The 22,106-nt window shown below is 38.1% G+C and overlaps 1 protein-coding gene and 1 long non-coding RNA gene across 2 annotated transcripts in view; one reads left to right on the top strand and one right to left on the bottom strand.

Moving 5' to 3' along the window:
* si:dkey-22o22.2 (neural-cadherin) overlaps positions 1 to 22,106 on the top strand; it is a 126,857-nt gene that overhangs the window by 44,119 nt on the left and 60,632 nt on the right. The window contains exons 2-4 of the mRNA XM_044115781.1: positions 11,867 to 12,055; positions 14,946 to 15,171; positions 17,726 to 17,930. Coding sequence (XP_043971716.1) covers positions 11,867 to 12,055; positions 14,946 to 15,171; positions 17,726 to 17,930 — 620 coding nt within the window. The remainder of the gene's footprint in view (positions 1 to 11,866; positions 12,056 to 14,945; positions 15,172 to 17,725; positions 17,931 to 22,106) is intronic.
* LOC122830474 lies at positions 11,028 to 12,689 on the bottom strand. The gene is made up of 3 exons (XR_006370540.1): positions 12,608 to 12,689; positions 11,950 to 12,065; positions 11,028 to 11,080 (listed from the first exon to the last, which is right to left on the bottom strand). It is a non-coding gene; the product is annotated as an uncharacterized LOC122830474 (long non-coding RNA).

The following is a 22,106-nucleotide window of genomic DNA, read 5'->3' as shown; positions in this document are numbered from 1 at the left end:
AGACTGTTCTAGTTTGATCTTCAGGTGTAATCCTTATAACCTGTTGTGATTTGATTTTTTTTCCCAGTGTTTTTTTGTGTCTTTTTCTCTCTTTATGTTCTGTATTTTTTGCCATCTTTTCTCATTTTCTTGCCTGTTTTTTTTAACTCAATTTTCTCTTGCTTGATTTTATCAAGTTTGAGCTGGCAAATGTTTGATTTTCCTTTTCCTTTCAGCAGTTTTTACCCTCCCTTTCATGTTCTCTGCCTTTCTAGTCATCTTTTCATCTTCTGGTGTAACTCTTGCAGAACCAATCTCACTGTCTCTCACAAACACAGAGACACACACATCAAGTACGCCCCTCCGATTGTTGAAAGCCTTTGTTATTTTTTGACGACATGTAGCAGCACTCTACCTGTCGAAGCTACCAGATTAAAACAAACACTGATCTGGCAGTGTATCCTCTTCTACTCATCACGCTTTTTATAATATTTCTTTTTTCTAAAGAAGACATCAGGAAGACACATTTGTTGTCGTTGATTTTCCCTTCTTTTATCAGTGATTGTGTGTGTCCGTTGCCACTTTTATCTCTCCCTCGTTGTGTCTCTTCCAATGTTTTTCCTCCTCACCCACCCATCTGTTTTTCCTCCTGTATTATTGATCCTCCCAGCAACCGTGTCAATACAAATCAGGCCTGTGGATCCACTGTTTGCCTGTATTGATTGGACTCAGCGGCCATGGCGCTCCTGAGCAAAAAGCAGCTCTCCTCCACCACCACCCCTTGCCTCCTCCCAGGGCTATGCATTCTCCTCCGTGGGAAACAGAGATCCTGATTGCCAACTGGAGCAAAGCTGCGCTTAGTTTCAGCCTCGGCTCACTGGGAATTGAGTGATGGCGGCTGATGCAATGATGTCATCAGATGGTTCTGTGGACACAGCGGCCATATTTAATTTATGTCGCTTTAAAGTCTCATCTGATCCGCCTTTTGATCTCCAAACCTCTAGTTTGTGTCATTACAGCCCCTGGAATTTTTCTGCATACATATTCTAACCGCCCTGCATAATTCAGCACGTTGCAACATCATGTTTACATTAATTTTACTTGTTTTCAATTTGGCATTTGCCAGGTCAAATAGAATTTTAGGTGCAATCAAATGCAATCAAAGGAGTTTTGTCTTAGTTCTTGTTAATCTTATATTTTGTCACGTTCACACAAAGGTAGATAACTTAAGGCTATAATATTTAAAATAAATCACTTAATTCAACTCCTGTATTATTAAACGGGGCTGAAATAGCTTGAAGGTAAGTGGTTAAAATAGTTAATTATTAACTCAGCAGCAGGAATGAAATCTGGATCCAGAATATGTCTTAAGAAAATCTGAGGCAACTTTAGCTATTAGCTCTGTCATTTTAAAACTCAAAGACTTTTATTTATTCATTTATTATTTTCACATACAAAATACAAATTAAATCATGATTCTATTAAAGTCATAATTTAATTCAGCATATTCACATTCCACTCTGTGTTTAATAAACTTTGCAGGATTAAGTCAACACAGAGAAGTGCAGCCATGCATACTCAGACTGAAGGGCAACATGGAGGAGTTAATTAACTTAATAAACATGGTTTTAGACTCTGGAAGGAAGGTGGTGCAGAAACTACAATCAGAAAGAATTTGAACCCAGGACCTTCTTAACACAAGGTAATGGTACTATGAGCATCCACTTACTTTTCTTTCTTTTCTTTTTTTTTTGGTTTTTATAAAAATTTATCAAATGACTTCTTTGGGTACTGATTCAGAATGAAAACCAGTCACCAGTCACATGAAAACCAGAAAACATCTCTCAGAGTTATTTGTTTTCTTGTAATCATTTCTTAACCAATCAAAACTACTTCAACTTGCATCCATTCTGGTCTTTTTTTGTCTTTGTCGCTGTTGAAAAAATAATGATGTTGCATTCAATTCATCACAGATATCTTGCCTCTGGGCTTTTAATTTTTTCCTCCTTCGTTTCCCCTCTAACCACAGAATCCAACTCTAATTGAGTTTCTGTGTAGCTGTTCGCTCCTCCTACACGCTTTCCTGAGAGCCCAGACGTCATTTTTGTCTCAGTGAGGACTCGTTGTGGATTAGGTTAGTGGTCAGGAAGAGGACACTAACACACACTGTGAAGCAATGACATAGATTTTCTTCTGTTATGTTCTGTAATATAAATTTTACATCAGTTTTGTTTCCATATAATGCTATTTTGATTCAACTGAAATAAAAAAAAGGACCCGAGGGTATTCTTAATACTCTCACCACAGCTAGCTTAAAAATACAAATCAAGAAAAAATTAAAGTAGCTTTTTAAAACAAAGAAAATAAGCCATACAAAGAATGCAACAACCAAAAAGAAAAAATCAGCTACTGATAAATGTATATAAGAAATTATAAAATTACATTACCAATAAATTATTTTAAAAAAAAAACACTGAACACGTTAATTTTTTTAGTATATGACTAGATTAATTTAGAAAACGTGAGTGATGATGAGCTACCAGGTTAGCATCTCTGTTGCAGATTGGTTGTAGTTCACCTGTAGTCTCCACCTGCAAAGACATGCAAGGTCTTCCACTGTATTTTGTCTAAATGAGATAAAGAACAATTAAAAAACTGAGTGGGATTCTGTCTACCTTTTATCTTTGATGTCTTTAAATTAGCTTTTATGCAATTTTCGTTTGGTTTGGGCCGTAACATGCTCAAAATTAGCTTTTTGTGCCTGACATGAGGAAATGCTAAAGTCAGGATGTCGAGTTGGTTATACTCTTAACATATCAGTAGATTATAGCACAAAAATTCCTAATGGCAATAATGGAAAACTGAGAATTAAGAAAGGGAAATAGAGAAATTGTCTTTCATGAGAAAAAAAAAGTTTATGTGATTTGCTAACTTTAGTAATTATTGCACATTAGTTGGTGTTTTGTATTCTGTCCCCAACAGGGAAATTTATGGATTGATTTCTCAAATTCTTGTCATGTGTAATTCTCATCATTATCGCCCTTGTTATCTTAGCTCCAAACTATCTCTCTCTCTCTCTCCCTCTCTCTCTCTCTATCTCTGTCTCTTCTCCTTCCTTCACTGGTCTTCCTCTTTCATCCCCCTCTCTTCATCAGTAGTGAAAAATGGGGCTTAATTAACTGAGTGCCTGCAGGACTTTGGCTTTCTTCGCATGTGTGTGAGTGTGCTGAGGTAAAGTAGGCCATTCTATAAGGTGGTTAATTAGGATGCAGCAGGCCTCTGTCCGTTGGCTCCAAGGGACCAGATGGAGAGCTGGGTTCACCAACAGAGGAAGGTTTGTTCAATGGGTTTCCTTTGACTTGATTGCAGAATGACAATATGGGCTTGAGTTTCTTCTGCAGTACATATCTTCTCTTTTAGTTTGTTTTTACATATAACTGTAATTTTCATGCTTAGCATAGGTTAGACATGAGCATACTTCTTTCAACTCAATTGTTGCATATACCAACAGCTAAAAAAAAGCAGCCATTTGAACTCAATATTAGCTCATTTCAACTTTCAGAGCAATCAGAATGGAATATAACATACTCTGATGCTTTAAGCAGGCTGGAAACCTTAGAAACAATTTATACATATTTACTAAAATAAAAGCTAGAATGACTGGTTGTGTATGCAACAGGTACATAGACATAAATTACATACCACAGCACAGTGACAAAAAGTTTAAAGATAACACCAGAGATAATTCATAATAATAAAAGTAGAAACAGATAAAAGAGATTTGACTGCTGTATATTTTCTAATGATTTTTAAAACTTTTTAATTTTTAAATGTATGGACATTGATTTTTCATCTTCGTTTTGCATTGTTTTACTTGAAATATTTTTTTTCTATTTAAAAAAATTATTTGAAAAAGCAGAAATGTATTTGAAGGAAATAATAAATTGGTATAACATAAACAATCAAAGGCTGTCAGAAACTCTTCAATATGTCTGTTGAGCTCAGAATAGAAAATCTTGTTTGTTTCCAACCCTAGAAAAAAAAGACATTGTGTCACCTAAAGTAAAACATAGTTGGAGAAAGTTTTTAAGTCCACACAAAATATCACAGACACAACAACACAAAGCTGGGGTGCATTCACATTCTGAAAACATAGGTTTTGTTGTCCTGGCAACCAGTCCCACAAGGACACCAGCAGGCAGCAAGTCACTACAGAAACACATCCCAAACTGTCAATCGAACACGAAGAAGCACCAGCGGTCAAATACACATCAGTGTGAGCATTTGCACTTATTATGGGTAAAATGGATGGTGGCAGACATAGCTATAACTGGGCCTTCACTCAGACAGAAACATATTGCTTCCATGAGTGTCATGCAGCTCGCTCTGATCCTTCTCCAGAGTCAACACAGCTGTGTCTAAAGTCACCTGATGCACACACAAACAGCAGGCTCTTAAGGAGTACACTGATCTTCTGTCATTCTGTCAAGGAATGAAAACGCTAGTGGCATCAGATTTTAGCAGTTGCAGGATTTCACTTTTGTTGTTGGTGAAAGATCAAAAGCCAATTCAATAGCTAGCACTGAGAGAGTATTTCTGCTGTAGTCCACTTCCTGCTTTGGAGTGGCTTACAGTCCACTTAGCATTCACATATGCATTTGAACTGGACAGAGTTCACTATATAATTGATCTGAGACCTATGTTTGTAAGTGAACCAGGGTTTGATTGTGCATTTACACCTTTGCAAACAAGCTGAACTTTCTGGACAAATGAACCAGAGTTTGATTAAAGTGGTCTAAACAGGGCTGGTGTGAATGCACCCTTAACAATCAAGATGAAAAAAAGCATTGCAAAGCAGCTAACTAGGTCAACCTTGGTGAAATCAAACTCTCACTGGAAACAAGTCTGGCTTTGTGCCAGCAAAAGGGATCGCTCTCTGACAACGTTTGATCAGGGTACGACTGTATCAAGAGGCCTAGTCCACCCCAAAGGACTGGCTGAGCGACATGGTCGAACACCGTCACTAAGTCCACAAAACACATGTGGACTGGTTGGGCGAACTCCCATGCAGCCTCCATTATCCTGTGGATGTAGAGTCTTTTTGTTCTTTGAATCAAATATGCTGTAAAGAACTAAATCTGTTTCATTTCTGCTTTTATATTTTAGGTCCAAAAGCCACAGAGTTTTTAGGGGAATGCATTTAGTTTCTGTTCATGCGCTCTTAGGCAGCTGATTGCAGAACTCTGTATTTACTCCTGTTTTGGAAATATTTTTACAGCGAATACCCTTTTTATTTTTCTCTTTTGAAACCTTCAAAAAAACAACAACTTGAATCTCAGAGTTTTGAGGGGGTCGTCGTGCTGTTTCTGGTTTGTGCTTGCTTTTGCCTTTTATGTGTTTTAGATCTTCTTGCACTTTCCTTCTCATCTTTAATGTCTCTTGTGTGTGCTGATCACAGATGTTTTTCTCCCCCTGTTGCGCTGCATAGCAGGTTGCGACAAACAGGTTTGTTGAAAGCACTTTATATATAAACTTGTCTTTCAATTTAATAGTTCTCATCATCGGCTTTGTGACAAGCTATAGGCGTGACTGTATTTTAATTTCATCCCCTACATCTTGTTTTCCTTCCCTCCCCTAATTGAAGCGAAGCACTCACAGCAGAAGCAGTTTTCTATATTTGAAGCCGCGGTGGTTGGCTGCCACATCTCCTCTTCACGCTAAATCCATCAGCTGCCATTCAAATCAGATACTCAGAGGAGAAAGACAGAAAATAGCTCCTCTCATTGTGTCTCTGTCCCCTCGATTCTGTTGCCTCCCGCTCCAATTCTCCAACGATGGTTGTAACTGATCCTCTGTGAAAAAATGGAAATTGGAAGACAGCAGATTGGAGTTTGGCGTAAACAAAGCTCAATTCTCTCCCTTTTTTTAGCTTCGTTTTGCGGAACAAGGCGTGACACGCTTTGCATTGAGATTCAAATGAATAAGTGGTGGCTTAAGATGGACTTATCCGCACTTCACTGGGACTATTTATCCGCTTGTGTGAAGGATGTGTCATTCTCGACTCTTCCTGCGTAAAAGGCTAAAGACAAAACAGTGTTCACTGTTCAGCCCATCTGACTGTGAGGAATTATTTCTGTTCAGAGCTTTATGAAACTTTATTGATCTCTGCCAGGAAGTTAGGCCATCCCCTCAGCCGAACTGATCTGGCAGATAAGCGGAGGACAATCAGTTCACAATCAGAGCACAGAGGAAAAGCTCAAATCTGAGCCAACAGTTATACATATCAGAGTGTTTGTTTCTCCAAAAGTACTCTTTTGAGATTGAGGAGAAATTGTTCCAGATATGAAGGCTGCAGAAATATTATAACAGCAGAGGACTGACAATGAGAGACAGATCAGGGATAGCAATAAGAGGATCAAGAGGAAAAAGATGAAGGCCTAAGTACAAGTTGGACCCAAAACACAGACTACAACTCCAATAGGTTCAACAAGTTTTACTCACAGAAAAGCAAATGTGTAAGGTGAGCGGCTATTTCTTTTTGGGTTCAACTCTCAGGTCAGACTCAAACTGGAAGTCATCAGGAAATGGAAGTCCGACTCTCTTCTGTAGAGACTTTAACTTGGAGGAAAGCAGAAACTATTATTTTCTTAAAATATTTAATTGTCTCCCTGTTATCAGTCATGTTTGGTATTAGACATACATTCTGCACAACTCTGGAGGTTTTATTCCTACATTTCAGTTGTATTGAGGGTTTTATAGCACCGCGATGTGCCTCTTTTTGACTCTTTTGTTTCTTTTTATTAGGATAATAATGTTCATGTTGCTTGACCCATTTTGAGTCAAACATCCCCTGTTGGACATCTGACCTCAAAGGCAACTCTAGAATGATTAATGCTGCATAAAGAAAGGAAACGAGAGGCTGGTTCAATGACTGCAGGCTGATCAGGGGCAGTCATTTAACCTCACTGCTGTTCCTGACAATCTACTAGAACATTTGAAATTTTCCAAACATGGCAAAAAGTAAAAATGAAATTAAAACATATATCAAATAAAGGACAATAAACAAAAGTGTTGTTGTGCTTTATGGGAAAAGAACTGCCTTTGGTTTGACACGTTTGTGATTCCGTATTTTTCTCATATTTCTCATCTCTTATCTCTCTCAGGTACATTAATCACCTTTTTGCATTGCTTATTTGCAGATTTTCTTCATCAGTGGCATTACAGTAGCAGAATAACAGAGTGGTTCAAAGCCTCAAACTGTGTGGTACAGAGCTGCTTGATCAGTTAATTAACTACAGTTAATGAGTTGTGCCTTGCTGCCCTTGACTCTCTTAATTGCAAGGGAAAGGCTGCAAGTATTTCTTTTACGCTGCTTCTTCATTTCAGTTTGTTTGCTAAATAAATAGTGACACTGTGTAATATCATTTACTGTTTATCTCAGGTTGTATATATCTAATATTATTTTTAAACTCTTGAGATTAATTAGAAATTACTGCATATTAAGTTTGGTTTTATAGGGATTTACTTTGTTTTTCCACTAGTTTAATTTGTGCCAGAATCTGCAACAACTTGATTTTGGCAAAACGTTTACCTAACTTTAATTATGAAAACATTCAATGATGCTGGAATGTAAAAGCGCAAATAGATTTTATAAATGCACCACCTTCCCTATGATTAGCTGGTTTACAGAGTTTCTCCTCCTTCTGTTGTTGGGTTTTTCTGTTTATCTAAAACCAAATCTTTCTTTTCTTTACTCTTCATTGATGTACCTCCTCCTGGATTGTTTTTAAGAGACATGCTGCTGTATGAAGTGTTTCCCCCAACCCCTCTAACCTAAAAACTGTGCTGCAGTTCAGTGCCAGGGAAAATTTAATCTCACCAATGAAAGGAACTTACCCCAAAACTCAGGGGGATATGAGTTAAAGCAGAGGGATGAAAGAAATCATGGATAAAAAGCCGAGCAGAACAAATTGAATCCCATTTTGAGGCATTTCTTCATGTGTTAGACAGTCCAGAAAGTCTGAGAAAACATCTTACAGCTGGTGTGGAGAATCTGGCTAACGAGAAAGTGAAAAAACTCGCTTAAATAGCATCATTTCATATCTGAGATGAGGAAAAAGTTGGACACATTAAGCCATGCTTGAGACATCCATTCAGTGTGAAAAGTGATGCTACGCAACCCAGGTTCTGCTCCTCTGGAGCCTTGGCACGCCTGCGTGTGTTCATGAAGCTCTGGCTTCAGCTCAGCGCCTCACATCAGGGATCTCTGCAGCGTTCAAGCTGTGAAGTAAATTTTCTGTGCTGAGAGGGATAAGTGCAAGGATATGAAAGAGTGCTTCATTTAAGAGGAGCTAAACTCAGATGAGACGAATAGCTGTTAACACCTGAAGGCTAAACGGCGGTCTCCTTATTCAGCACAGATAAAAAAAAATCTATTTGACACAGCAAAATAGGTAAATGTAATTAAAGCACAAAACCAAGTGAACTTGTTTTTACGTAATTTTGTGACGCTTTCAGATTAAATTATTTATCTTCTTCAACTCTATCCTCCTGAAAAACATGTTTTATATTTGCCAGCTTGTTTTCATAACAAAATGTAATTAGATTGCGACCTTAATTTGGAGCAGAAATGCTTTCAAAAATTATTTATACACCAAGAAGATTTTCATATTTTGCTTTAGTTGTCCTGGATGATGGATGTGACAACTGGATTAAATGTTCTACTTCAACATGAATAAAGTATTCACTCTTTCATTCATTCATTTGTACGTTCTTGTATTTATTCTTGCTACTTTAATATAACATTTTGGGTTTTAAGTGATAGACTGATAGTAGTTTGACATGCTGAAATGGAAAATTGTTGTTTTTTGATTCACATTTGATTGCCACTGATCCTTGGTTGGTTATCGGACTGGCTTTAACTAGACCACACTAACACACTGACAATTGAAACCAGATATTTAAATATTCCAAATAAATAGACATATGCATATTACTGTGTGAAGTTAAATCAGACCAAGCTTCTCTTGTTTTAGGTTAGTTATAATTACCAAAATTATTCCTATCTGCTAAATGCTGTCAGAATTTTTTTTTTTTTTTGAGATTTTTTGTAACTTTCTTCAGATTTAGAAGTTTACAAACATTTGGTCAGAATCAGGGATAATTGTCTTCTAAATTATATAACTTGGGTCGAACCTTTTGGGTTTCCTTAAAAGTTTGCTTCAGAGAGTGAAAAGAAAAAAAAAATGGCCTTTTTTATTTGATGTATGTAAATATCTGGTTTGAACTGAGTTCATCAATAATGATTGGTAGTTGTCCTGACAACAGTTTGTAGATGAACTGTGGATCACTGCAGCTCCTCCAGAGTTACCATGGACTTGTAGACTTTTCTCACACTCTTTCTATTTTTAGGAAAGCTCTTAGAGATAATCTTTAAACGTCTCCATAACTTTCTCTCTGACCTGCCTGCTGTGTTTCTTGGTTTTCATGATGTTTGTTCTCTAACAAACCCAGAGGCCTTCAAACAACATCTGGATTTCACCACATGCACACATAAATTTTGCATCCTTAAACTCCAGGCAACAAGACAGATAATCAATCAGCTTCCTTCCTCTGAGTGAGAATGCTTCATTGTCGATATGAAAGGGCGTCATTCTGTAATGATGTTCAGTGGTTCCCCATCTACAGGGGATAAAATTCTTCACAAGTCATTATTCTGGTGTCAGTGACCTCTGACCTGCCCGGAGGCATGGAGGAGGCTCTGCCTGCTCCCAGATGTTTGCTTTTATTCGGTCAGATGGAGTTTTTAAAGTTTGCGCCTCGCCTGATGTCTGCTGTTGACCTGTGTTGCTGCATCTGAATGTGTTAATATTTATCATGATAATGGGACAGATTTTATTTCCCTTTCATACACGGGCCACAGCTCAGTGTGTGTGAAACAACCAACAGGAATGGAAGTGATTATTCTGGATTTTATGCTTTGACTGAAGAGCAATGATGCATACAGAAAACAAGAATGTGCGCCTCTTCCTTATTATCACCCTGTCCTCTTCTCCCAGTGCTTTTAAGTTGATTTGTCCCCTTTAATCTACAACTAGTATTTAAATCTGTGCTTTAATGCGACATTCTGTGAAATGTAGCGCTATTCTCAGATGAAGATGGCCTTCTTGTTGCCATGTGGGAGACTCTGTTATGTTTTTCATGGTTATCAGTGACTTTAAAGAACCAGAGGGACTTAAGATTTACTGTGAGCAGCATCTAGTTTTTATTTAATTAAGACTGTTTAAGTTTTTCTCCTTTATTTATTTTAGTTTTTTTACATCTATTTCTTTCTTTCTTTGATCCCCTATATATTGTTTCATATTCACTTTTTCAACGGTCGGTGTTGTTGTCTGAGGATCAGTATTGGCTGGCACCAATACGATACAGAAGAACCCTAACTCTAACTTAACTGAATTATAAATTTATTTGATAACTTGGCACTAGTAAAGCACACTTAAATACACCAATAGCTTCACCAGGTTAGTCAAACTTAAAAAACAAACAAACAAACAAACAAAAAAACACAACTTTAATTTGTTCAGTCATTGCAATTAGGAGTATAACAGCCAATGTAAAATAAATAATAAGGAAATTGAAACTGACAAAAATAATAGATTTATCTTGGTCAAACATGCAAAAATAAGCTGAAACAAACTTGATTCTAAATGTAGCTTAAAATAAATAATAAAGCAAAATGTTGCCATCCATCCATCCATTTCCTATACACCCTGAATCCCTAATGGGGTCAGGAGGGTTGCTGGTGCCCATCCCCAGCTGTTCCGGGCGAGAGGCGGGTTCACCCTGGACAGGTCGCCAGTCTGTCGCAGCAAAATTTTGCTCAAAGCAAAAATGATTGAATGACAGATACTAGATCAAAATGTTTTTTCAAAGTCAGGTTTGATACAGATATTAATGTCGGATTGATACATCTCTAGTATCTTACCCATTAATTTCTTCTTTAACTCTGATTCCCATCTCAGTGGATTGATGTGTCGAGGGGCCTCTTCCTCCTCACCTTCCTTTCGCCCCTCCCTCTCCTGCTCTCAGTGTGTTGACACACCTTCAGAGGTGATATAAAAAGACAGAAAAAGACACCGTTGTGTTGGGTTGTCATCTCCTCTCCTCCTCTCCTGTCACCTGCTCATCCTTCCTTTCTTCTCTGCTTCCTCTGAAGTGAAGTTTCTTCTCTTGTCAGGCTGTTGTCTCCCGCGCTGCTGCCGTGAAACGACACAGGAGTCAAAACAACAGCGAAGCACCGAGGCACCCCCCAAACTGAACAAATCCCCCTTCAGAACCGGGCGACGTGAAATAATAAGAATAAAGATGGAGAGCAGAACCGCAGACATGACAAGCATGTGTGTTTTTAGTGGGCAGGTGGGAGCACCTGCTGTGCTCCTTCCTGTGTTCCCACTCTCAAAAGTTTTGTTGTTTTATTTTGGAGGAGCTGCTTCTTTTTCTCCTTTTTCATCCCTTGCTCCTTGGTTCTTGTCTTCTGTGCAGCAGGGTGGAGATGAAACACAGGGAAACATGAGAAATGTTGAAGAGAAATGTCACCTTGTCCCCTTTGGCTGAGCGCTGCTCCCCTTTTAGACCACTGCCTGAGCGACTGGAGCGGGTTTAGCTAACGAGCTATGTTGTTGCAAAGCTGAGACAACAATAGCAGCACAGAAGCAGCAACCAAAATACACAAAATAGTTGTTTTTCTCAAGATATATATACATGTAACTTCTTCTATGGTATGGAAAATAATGAAGAAAAATCTGTTCAGTTGCTCAAGTTTACAGACACTAATGTTCCCATTCTATAAATAATTATCTTCTTCTTTATCCTTTCTTTCCACATTCAGGTGATGAGTGGTATTTGTGCAGGCTGACTCTGAGCATGCCCAGTCAGGCTGACCTGCAGTGGGGGATGTTTCCGTCGCCTTACCTGGGCGCCGTGGGTCCTGATGCCACATCTGGCTCCGTGGTCTACCGGCTGTCAGCCAGACAACGAGACGGCGCGCTGGGACAAGCTCAGTTCCTCCTACTAGACGGTACTGTCCCCTGATATTTTAACAGAGTTGTTTTAGCTAAGCATGTAAAATACAGTTTTGCATTGCTGTTTAAGCTAGGATCATCAAATGAACTCAAAACGTGTGAAATGTACAGAACAAAAGCAAAATATCCTATGAAGATGTTAGCTAAATCTGTTAATAGAGCGTCATCATCTACAGTGAACGTGGGCTGAAAAGCCACTTATAGAGGAAGAAGTCAAGGAAATTTGCAACTACACTCAAGGACAAAAATCTTAATTATGGATTATATATCTGTCTGTCCATCTGTCCATCCAGTGGTGGGTACCGCTAACTAAAATGTTAGCTACGCTAACTAACCCCAAAGTGCTAATCATAAACATTAGCTCCATTAACGCTATGCTAATATGGCATTTAGTGGAATCTAATGCTCAATTGAAAAATTCAACCGTTCAACTGTAGGTTTACAAAACAGCCAAGTAAATTAGTGCTTTAGAAATTACTTGGGAAAATTGTTTTCAAAGTTAGCAAAAATGCTAAAGTGGTAAGCAAAATATTATCTCTGTTTTTTACCTGTCACAGTCAAACCTTGTTTTCCCAGTCTATTTTTCTCTAAACCTGACGTGTCTTTGCTTTTATCTCCTGCCTGTATCTGTAATTAGGTCCGCTCCTGCTCTGCCAGGCACTCTGTGACAAACCTGTTTTGCTCAAAGGAGTGATTTATAAATAAAGATTGACTTGTTGGATTTCAATTACTGTCAAGAGGGAAATGGAGAAAAAAAGTGCATAAAAAGCACAGAGCTGCACTCTTAATCGCTCCCCGGGGCAAAGAAATGCGAATAATAGCAGAGACTCAGGAGAGGAAGGTAGCGAGTGGGAGAGTTAAAGGGTGGGCGTACGTGTGCCGGTGGTTGTGGATTTTTATTTTTAATTATTATTATTTTTAAATTTTATGAGAGAAGAAGAAGAGAAGAGGATGAAGAAGAAGGAGTGATATTTATAGAGCTAATTTTTAATGCTCCCATATTAAAAGCTTCCCTTTGGGATAATGTGAGCACGTGTGCACCGACGAATAATCCAATAATTTAAGTTAAAATCTGCGTTTGGCGTCATGTCAAAGAGAAAATGTGTTGTCAGTGTGTATGTGTGGCGAGGACCTAATCAGTGGCAATAATAGGATTTTACCCAATGTGAATATCAAAGATGTGTACGGTTTATTATCGAGCTTATCTTCCTACTGGCCACCAAAACAAAATAACTTTTATAACATGGTAGCTAGCTTTTATTACCAGTAGGATTTTTAAATTTACTTCACTTCTGCAGAAAGTCAAAACCGATTGCTGGCTTTAAAATAATCTATTTATGCTTTAAGTTTGCTTAGTGCTATGTTTATTAACTAATTTGCAGGTAGTAAAATTCAAGAAAGAGATTTTAGCATGTTTTACATTCAGTTAAGTTTACATGTGATCATGTAATTTTGCAGATTAGATGTGTTTGTTTTAGGTGTGTATGAGATCAAACTTTTTTCCTTAAATCACTTTCTCATCTGGTGTAATGCTAAGGAGATATGGAATAATGGAATAGCCTGAGTTTTAAAATTTGATCCACCTTCTACTTAAAAACACTAGAAAGAAACGTCAAACATGAATTTAAGCGATATGAACTTGCATCTTTATGGGTTTTTATGCAGGTTTGTCTTATCGAAAGAACAGAAAGGACACTCTCTACCTCCTGCTGTTCCTCTGTTGTTGCACTGCAGCACAAAACTCAGCAAACAACTTCAATGTTCCAGTTTTCTCAAACGATTTGAGCTTACAACACACCTTCATGTCAGGTTGGAGAGGGTTTTACGTTAGCCTAATCAAAATGGATAGCAGCTTTTGAAAATAATGAAAGAGCTGAGCCGTAGGAGGAGATCAAACAGCTTAAATATAGTTTTATCCCACTGGAGGTTGTTAATTTCGATACCTTTCATAATTAGTGACAGCCAATTGGAAGCACAGAAAGAGACAATTAAAAAATAAAACATTTTTATAACTGAGACAATTAAATCTTTGAAGAGTTTTAATGCTGATTTTCTTTCTCTTGCACACACATTGTTTTTATAGAGACTAAAATAAATCTGTCACAGAAAAAATATCCAAGAAGGAGGAGATGATTGACAGTCGAGCTGCAGCTGCTGCTGCAGAACCCTCTGGTCAACAGCTGGGGATTCTTCTCCTTTTCTTACCCTCGTCTTCGTTCTCATCTCCTTTTCCATTATTCCTCTCTTCCTCCACATCTCTCACTTCTACTGCCAGTTTTCCATCCTTCCTCTTCCTCCTTTTCTTCTTTCTTTATTCCTCATCTCTCCATCACTTATTTCCTCCTGCTTCCCGCTCTCTGTCTCATAACCCCAGAGGGACGTCAGTGAAAATGAGCCCACTCTTTCTTTTTTTTTTTCTGCGTCTTCAGAGAGCGTTAACTAGCTCATAGAACACACATAAATAAACACACAGCCAGCCTGCCTCCAGCATCAATTTGCCTCAATTGGCTTTTCATAATTGGACAGCTGGGACTCCGTCTCTTTATTTATACACAAGTGGACAAGTTGAAAGATGGTTGTTTACGTGAAAAAGAAAATCCACAAATGAATGTATTGTTTGAATAATGGCAACATTTATTACATAGTTAGAGAACTATAAAGGCAATTTATTCATTAAAATGCTTTAAACTGAAAGCATGATCAAAAAAGAATGACTCATAGTTCAAAGTACTGAAGTAAATATGAAATTTTGTAATAATAGCAAACACCAGTCCTGTGCAGATACACAATGACAATTCAAGCAAAACGGAAAATTTACTATATTTTTCAGCATATAATATTTATATGAAAAAAAATATATATATTTTTTTACTTTATTTTTTTTAGGTGGTGAGGAGTGCTTTGAAGTGGACCGTCGCTCTGGGCTGGTTAGGACCACTGGACGACCTCTGACCCCAAGCAGGGAGTACCATCTGCGGGTCCAGGCGGTGGACGGACGAGGCCATAAAGGCCCCCCCGCCACTGTTTCCATCCTTGCTGGATACCGACCGCCACAATTCACCAACTCCACCTACAGCCTGAACGTGCTGGAAAACACTCCTGTTGGCCAACCGTGAGTCCCATCAACACAAATATTATCAGTACCTCTGATATACAGCAGATGGTCAAACAAGCCTGAAAACACAAGATCTTGCATAAGTATTCAAACTATTTACATTTTCAGCATATTCTTACGCGACACCCACATCCCGTCAAATGCCTTTGATTTGACGGGATTTGTTGTAATAGATCAGCATAAAGTTGCATGTTATATACTTTTGTTAGTTTATAAATCACTGAATGACTTAGCGCCAAAGTACAATACCGACCCGAACCAGAACCAAACATGGAGAAGCAGCATTCAGCTTCTATGCGCCACAAATCTGGAACAACCTTCCAAAAAAACTGCAAAACAGCTGAAACACTGAGTTCCTTTAAATCACATCTGAAAACCCAATTACTTAAAGTTGCCTTGGATTCATAATAAATGGAACATTGGTCAAAAATATTTGAAATGTGCCTGCTTGATGATTTTGATGATGGCATTTGACAAAATGTAATATTTATTGCTTGTTTGTATTATGATGTTTGATGTAAGGCACTCTGAACTGCATTGTTGCTAAAAGGTGATATCCTAATAACTTAACTTGCTAAAGGGAAGAAAAATGAGACAAGTAAGTTTGGGGTTCATATATTTTCACACCCCTTTACTTCAACACCCCTAAATGAAATCCGGTTCAACCAACTGGCTTTGGAAGTCACCTGAGACACGGCCGTCCACAAGACAGGCAAGATCATTAACATGTCAACATGTCCATGGGAACTCTGGAGGAGCTGCAGAGATCCACAGCTCAGATGGGAGAATCTGAGCTGTGGCTGTTGACTGGACACTTAATAATCACATGCTCCACAAATTTGAGAATTATGAAAGAATGGAAAGAAGAACATTCAGTCAGAGCTACTATATTCATCTGTGGTCTAGTCAAAGTCCATGTGTAAATTCAAAGATATTCACAGGGGCTTCTCACTGATTTTGAGGTAATATGTCAAGAAATTACAAAAATTCTAGGGGCTTGTTGCACATTTTATATGTGGCAAAGAATAAATAATATAAATAAGCGAAAGTGTCTGCTATGTTATGGAGAATTATTGTTCAAAGTTTTTACTGTATTCACTACTTCAGTGGGTATATCCTGCATGCAAGCCACTGTGCACAGCGCTATACTGGCATGATATCAATAAATGCTAAATTATAGAGCCATGAAAAGGTTATTAACCCAAATTTATGTTTTACCTTCCACATCTGCAATCCCATCATTTACATTCCAATGCCATAAAAAATGAATGGATTTTGTGAGTCTGCCTGAGTGAGTTTTTTTTCTGTGCTCGTTGTTGTGCTTTGCATGTCATGTGATGCATGAAAAGATGAGCCCCGAAGAGCGAGACAAAAGAAAAGAGGAAGAGGAAGGAAGAGGTAGAAAGACAGAAGAGAGAAAATAGAAGAGAAGAACAGGATGGGAGATAGAGGGATGATGAGGAGGAGAAGGAAGGGGGAGGAATGGATGAAGAGGGCCCAGATGTATGAGTGTGGCCTGAGGCTGAGAATTTGAAAGTGTGGCAAATTCAAATATTTATTAAAAGTGAGGTCTGGATAAACATGAAGGGGAGTGTGTGAGTGTGTTGAATCCCCCAGGGCTGCTGGCGCAAAGCACATTGTATTAATATCCAAGTATCCATGCCACCCTCTGAGCGCTGTGTGGGTGTAGCTCAGTATGGGTTTTTTTGTGTCTCAGCCTTCCATTATCTATCTATTGCATGCCCTTGCGTGTGTCTGTGTGTACGTGTTTCTCTTTTAATCAAATTGATTAACCAGGTCTGAGCATGGCACCTTAGAGCTCAGAATAATCCATGAAGACTGCAGAGTTTAAGAGCAGCACCAGCGTGTCACCAAGTCTGTTTGGAGACGTACATGAAGAGCAGCTTTCCTCTTACCTGTGCTCATGTTTCCACTGTATACAAGACAAAAAAATATTAACAAACACAGCAACATTATCATTTACGAGCTCACATATGAGGTAAATCATATTCTTACAGAAGTAACATGTTTTAATGTTGGATGATCACATTGTCATTAAAATGACCTGAGTCAAAGTTTGCTAAATTAGGTTCTCAACAACATTTCTAAAGAAACTCAAAACAATATTTAATTCTCTACATTTTCTTGGGCTTTGCAGTGAGAGTACGGCAATGCAAGTTTATTTGTTTTGCACATTTCAGCAATGTGGAAGACGACAATTCAAAGTGCTGCATAAAGAAAACATTAAGCACAAAACATACAAAAAACATATAAACTTGATGCTGCTTCTCTGCGTTTGGTTCTGGTTCTGGGGTTGTAGAGTAGACTGGAATTAGAAGATCTTATTTTATTTTGTTTATCAAATTCAACATTATACATTTAACTATAAATTAGACAGGGAACATATGTTTTCATAAAGAGGGAAAAGACTGAGACTCATCTTGGTGTAATCCCAGGAACCTCCAGCAGAATCAGCCTACATATGGTTCACAGGAATAAACAAATTTTTTTCTGGTTCATCTCTAAACTTTCTGTGTGTGTTTGTGGTCAGTGTTGCTGTGGTCCAGGCCGTCTCCTTCCAGAAGAAGAGTCTGTCCTACATGTTACTGATTAACCCCGGAAACCTGTTCAGCATCAACCAGGAAAGCGGCGCTCTGAGCCTCACCAGAACGGTTGACTACGAGAGCGGTCACAACCTGCACACCCTGCAGGTCCGAGCCTCCGAAAGCGACACCGGCCTCAGCGGCGTTGCAGAGGTAAGCAACAGCGCCATCAGATTTACTGAGGTTTAGTAAGAACCATCCCAACAACTTCAACAGAGCTCATGCATTAATTATGCCATGAATACTTTGAGAAGCCAGGGACCTGTGATGAAAATATTTCCATCTGCTCATGAGAAAAAGGGCATTTTTATCTAAACTTTTATATTGTAGACAAGCTTTTTTGTCTAATAAATATCTGAGCTCAAGAGGACTTTGGATCAGAATTTTTTTAAATCTGAAGGAAAACGATTTTCATTGTCACCTCTCCCAAAACCTAATTATACGATTGTAATTTTCCTTGTGTTTTTTGAATTACACCCCTCAAATTGTTGATAGAAATAATGTATTCAACACTTTGTCATAATTGTGAAAATCTGTATCAAATGTGGCAATGAGTGGTTCCTGTAATGACTTTCAGGGAATCACGTTTTCTATTTCTGTCAGGTGGAAACGCACTGATCTGTACTTTAATCCAGGGAAAACAATTAACAAAACATTTGACTCTGGAGCTGCTTTTTTGTCTTTCTCATGATGAGCCTGTCAATATATATAACACAACACATGTAATGGTTCGTGACTATAAAAATCAAATCTTACTGGAAAGTAAATTGTCCCAGAAGTTATTCCAATAAACAATAATATCTTTGTTTTGAGACCAAAATATGCACCACCTTTGCATTTTTCTGCAAAAGCTTTTGGATGCTTTTTCAAAAGCAAACACATTCAAATGTCCGACGCATTTTTGTAAAACATCCATCACATTCCAGATAGAAACTACTTACATTCACTATCCAACATGGCAGTGACGTGCGGTGAGGTTCATAGCTGGTGAGGCACTGACGTCATCAGAATCAGATTTGCAAATAGATGCATAGATTGACAGCAGTTTACAGGTTATGTTTCACTTCTGCATCCTTACACATACAAACTGTAGCTCACAAAACACACATTTCCTTAAAAAACAAAATAAATGTTATTACTGTCTTACCTTACCTAAAAAATCACTATCTCTATTATAATCTATCGCTGCACTTGACTTGCTTCCCGAATCGTTTAGCCTAGCTCGCTGTCACTTACTCGGCAGTTGAGGAGTCTGGGATCTTGATCGCCCTGCCATGAGGCAAGAGAACTGCCTGCCTCACCTCGAACCTGTTCTCTGCCGCTTATAATCGCCATTACACTAAACACGCTACACAAACACAGTTGGTGACAAAAAGCACTGTACATTATATACATAAGCTAAATTATTGGAAATAAGTTCACATATTAAATTTGTTTAAACCATTTTATTGACGGTACAGCAACATGCTCTCCTTAGCAGCCAGCGCAGAGCCAGGGGTTGCGCAATCCAAGGTGAGGCAGAGCTCGCTGCTGCCTCACCGGCATCGCTTCCAAGCATTTGAATGGGAAAATAAGAAAATTCAGCGATTTTGAACAAATAAAAATCGAAATTGGTGAAGCTACATGAAAAATAAATATTTTTTAGTACAAACCACCGGATGAATATAACAATTTAAATTACTTTATGATTATATATTTTCTTTCTTTCCATGATGGCAGGTGAGGCACTGCCTCACCTGCCTCCCCTGACCGCACGTCACTGCACCATGGTGAGTCACTTTTCTTCAACAGATTTGTCCTTCCAGTGATTCCTCACTGTGACCTAAAGACCAATGGTGTTCACCTTGTTAAGCGATCTGGTCATTTTGAAGCTCAGGACAAAATATGAATGTTATCCAGGGACTCAGATCTCGCCATGACCTCTGTGTGTCGCGTATGCGTTCACACCTGAAGCTGAGGCTGAGCTTGTGATCAAATCACCCCAGAGGCTCGACAAAGTCAGGCGCGAACAAGGTCACAGTTTACTGGCCTGTGATAACAGTCACTGTGAAGTGTTATTCTGTGAACACAGTGTCCCGGCACACTTTGCCAAAGCGCATTCATTTCAGAAAGCAATGTTTGACAACTAAACAGTATTGCAATTAATTAGACACAAAAAAGCTATTGAGTCAATAAGTTACCAACCAATATTTTAAGTTAGGATTGAAGAATATTGTCTTGCTTTTTCTACTTTCTAATCTATATTGTAAACAGTGAATACCAAGCCAATAAACAGAGATAACACATAACAATAGCCAACTGGTTAAGGTTTGACAGAACTGTTTACATTTGACTGTCTGTGAGCTGATATGCATATTCCTCTATGAATAAAAATTCACCACCATCACAACTTATCAACGCTTAATTTAAAAAAGCATCTGAATGTGCTGACGCCCAACTGTGAAACAAGCTGCTCTCTGATGAAAACATGTTCATTTCTGAATCAGAAGCTATGATGCAACCATTAAAATTTACATCTTATTGTACATACGATACACATACTTGAATTAGAAACAGCAAATTAAGCTTTTTTTCATGAAAACTCTATTTCAACGCTGTATGCAAAAAACTAAACAACTACAAAAATTTACTTTTTAATCTTCTGGTAAGCTATGCAAATTATATGAAGCAAAGAGCTACACCTTCCCACTAATGCATATTAACATGCGGTGGACGCATGGCATTTTGTTCCATAAACTCATACTGAAATTAGTGCAAGGACGTTTGTTCAATTTGGAGTTTTTGTTCAATATTGCAGGCTGATTGAAGTTTTAAGTTTCATATTTGAAAATAGCAGCAAGGACTTTCCACTTATCACTCATTGGACTTTTGTTCACACCAAGCATCAATAAAGTTGCTCTTTATGATTTGCACTGCATAATCTTATAATTGTATGGTAAAGTCTGTCAGCTGCTCTCGTGTTTTATGATGATGGTACTTCTTTAACAATGTGTAGAGTACATTTTCCATTTAAGAGCTTTTCAAAATCCAGTTCTTACAGTTACAGGAATAAGGGTGAGATCTAATATCCTTCATTCAAGTTCCTACGGAAAACAAATATTTTGTTCCTGATGGAAAAATATTCCATTTTCCTTCTCTTTAGAAAGAAATCAAAAAACATCTCCTGCAGATAACACAAGGGCTTAATTATGCTTCAGGTAATTACTATTGACAGGTGATTACTGACTGCACCACATCACTCAGAGTGATTTGAGCTTCACATTTTAACTATGAAGTAAACAGAATAAAGCCGTTTGTTTTCTTGTCTCCTTCAATTTAGTCTTTTAAAGCAAAAATTTTCTTTTCTGGAAAAGTCTCAAATTAAATGGCTTTAAAATGAAAATAGCAAATTTTTTCCTTGTTTAGACGTATGTCTTCTATATGCTCTGTGCATATTTGCAGAGGCAGCTACACATCTAAATCCTCTCAGCCTCACCATTGCTGCCCTGCTCTCCAGACTAAACAGGTGGGGTGTTTGAGGTTCAGGACTGCAGAGGAAATCTGTGCTCAGGTGGTCATATCAGCGGCGTCACCAGATAATTCATTTTTTATGACGATAAAAAACTATTATGTTTCAGTTCCGGCATGTTGGATGGGGAAACGGGAACAAATGTGAGATAAAGACACAGAGAGGATTGAGACTCAAGGGTTTAAAGGAAGGACAGAGAGACTAATGGTCATAAATTAGTTTCTCTTTATGCATCACATATATAGCTTTACAGTGGCATCTGTATCTGCAGTCTTTCACACTAGAACATCAAACAAACACTGATATGACTATAGAAGGTAGTGAGAAAATCATATTTACCATTCAGTTACACATCCCAGATGGATTAACAGACACCTAAAGCAGAACTTTGAATTTGGGATGTTTTTGTGGTTCTGTTTGATTTAAAACAATTTTATTTCATGGCCTGATCACAACGCACACAAACCTTTCTCCATATGGATGATGGGAACCCACGATGAATGGTTCTAGCTTTACTTCTGACTGATCCTCTGGTCCACGGTGTTACTATGAAGTTCCATACATTTATAGAAAAATACTTCATAGACAGAAATAATAATATATCTGGATTATGACCAGAAACGGCTGATGTTAACCATTTTTTTAACACACTGGTGTCAAAAGGGTAGTGAAATAAATGTAATATTGGTTATTGGCCAAGGCAGTGAGATTAATATCAATATCGGCTCAAGTTTTCACCCCGGTGCAGACATTAGCTGGATTTTTCTGATTGATCTGTAGATCCATACAGAGATGAGCATCTATTTGCATAAGAAACACCA

This window comes from Gambusia affinis, linkage group LG05, assembly GCF_019740435.1.
Source record: "Gambusia affinis linkage group LG05, SWU_Gaff_1.0, whole genome shotgun sequence".
Taxonomy (NCBI): domain Eukaryota; kingdom Metazoa; phylum Chordata; class Actinopteri; order Cyprinodontiformes; family Poeciliidae; genus Gambusia; species Gambusia affinis.
The sequence above is the reverse complement of the archived record's forward strand: the minus strand, read 5'-3'. Positions and strand labels throughout refer to the sequence as shown.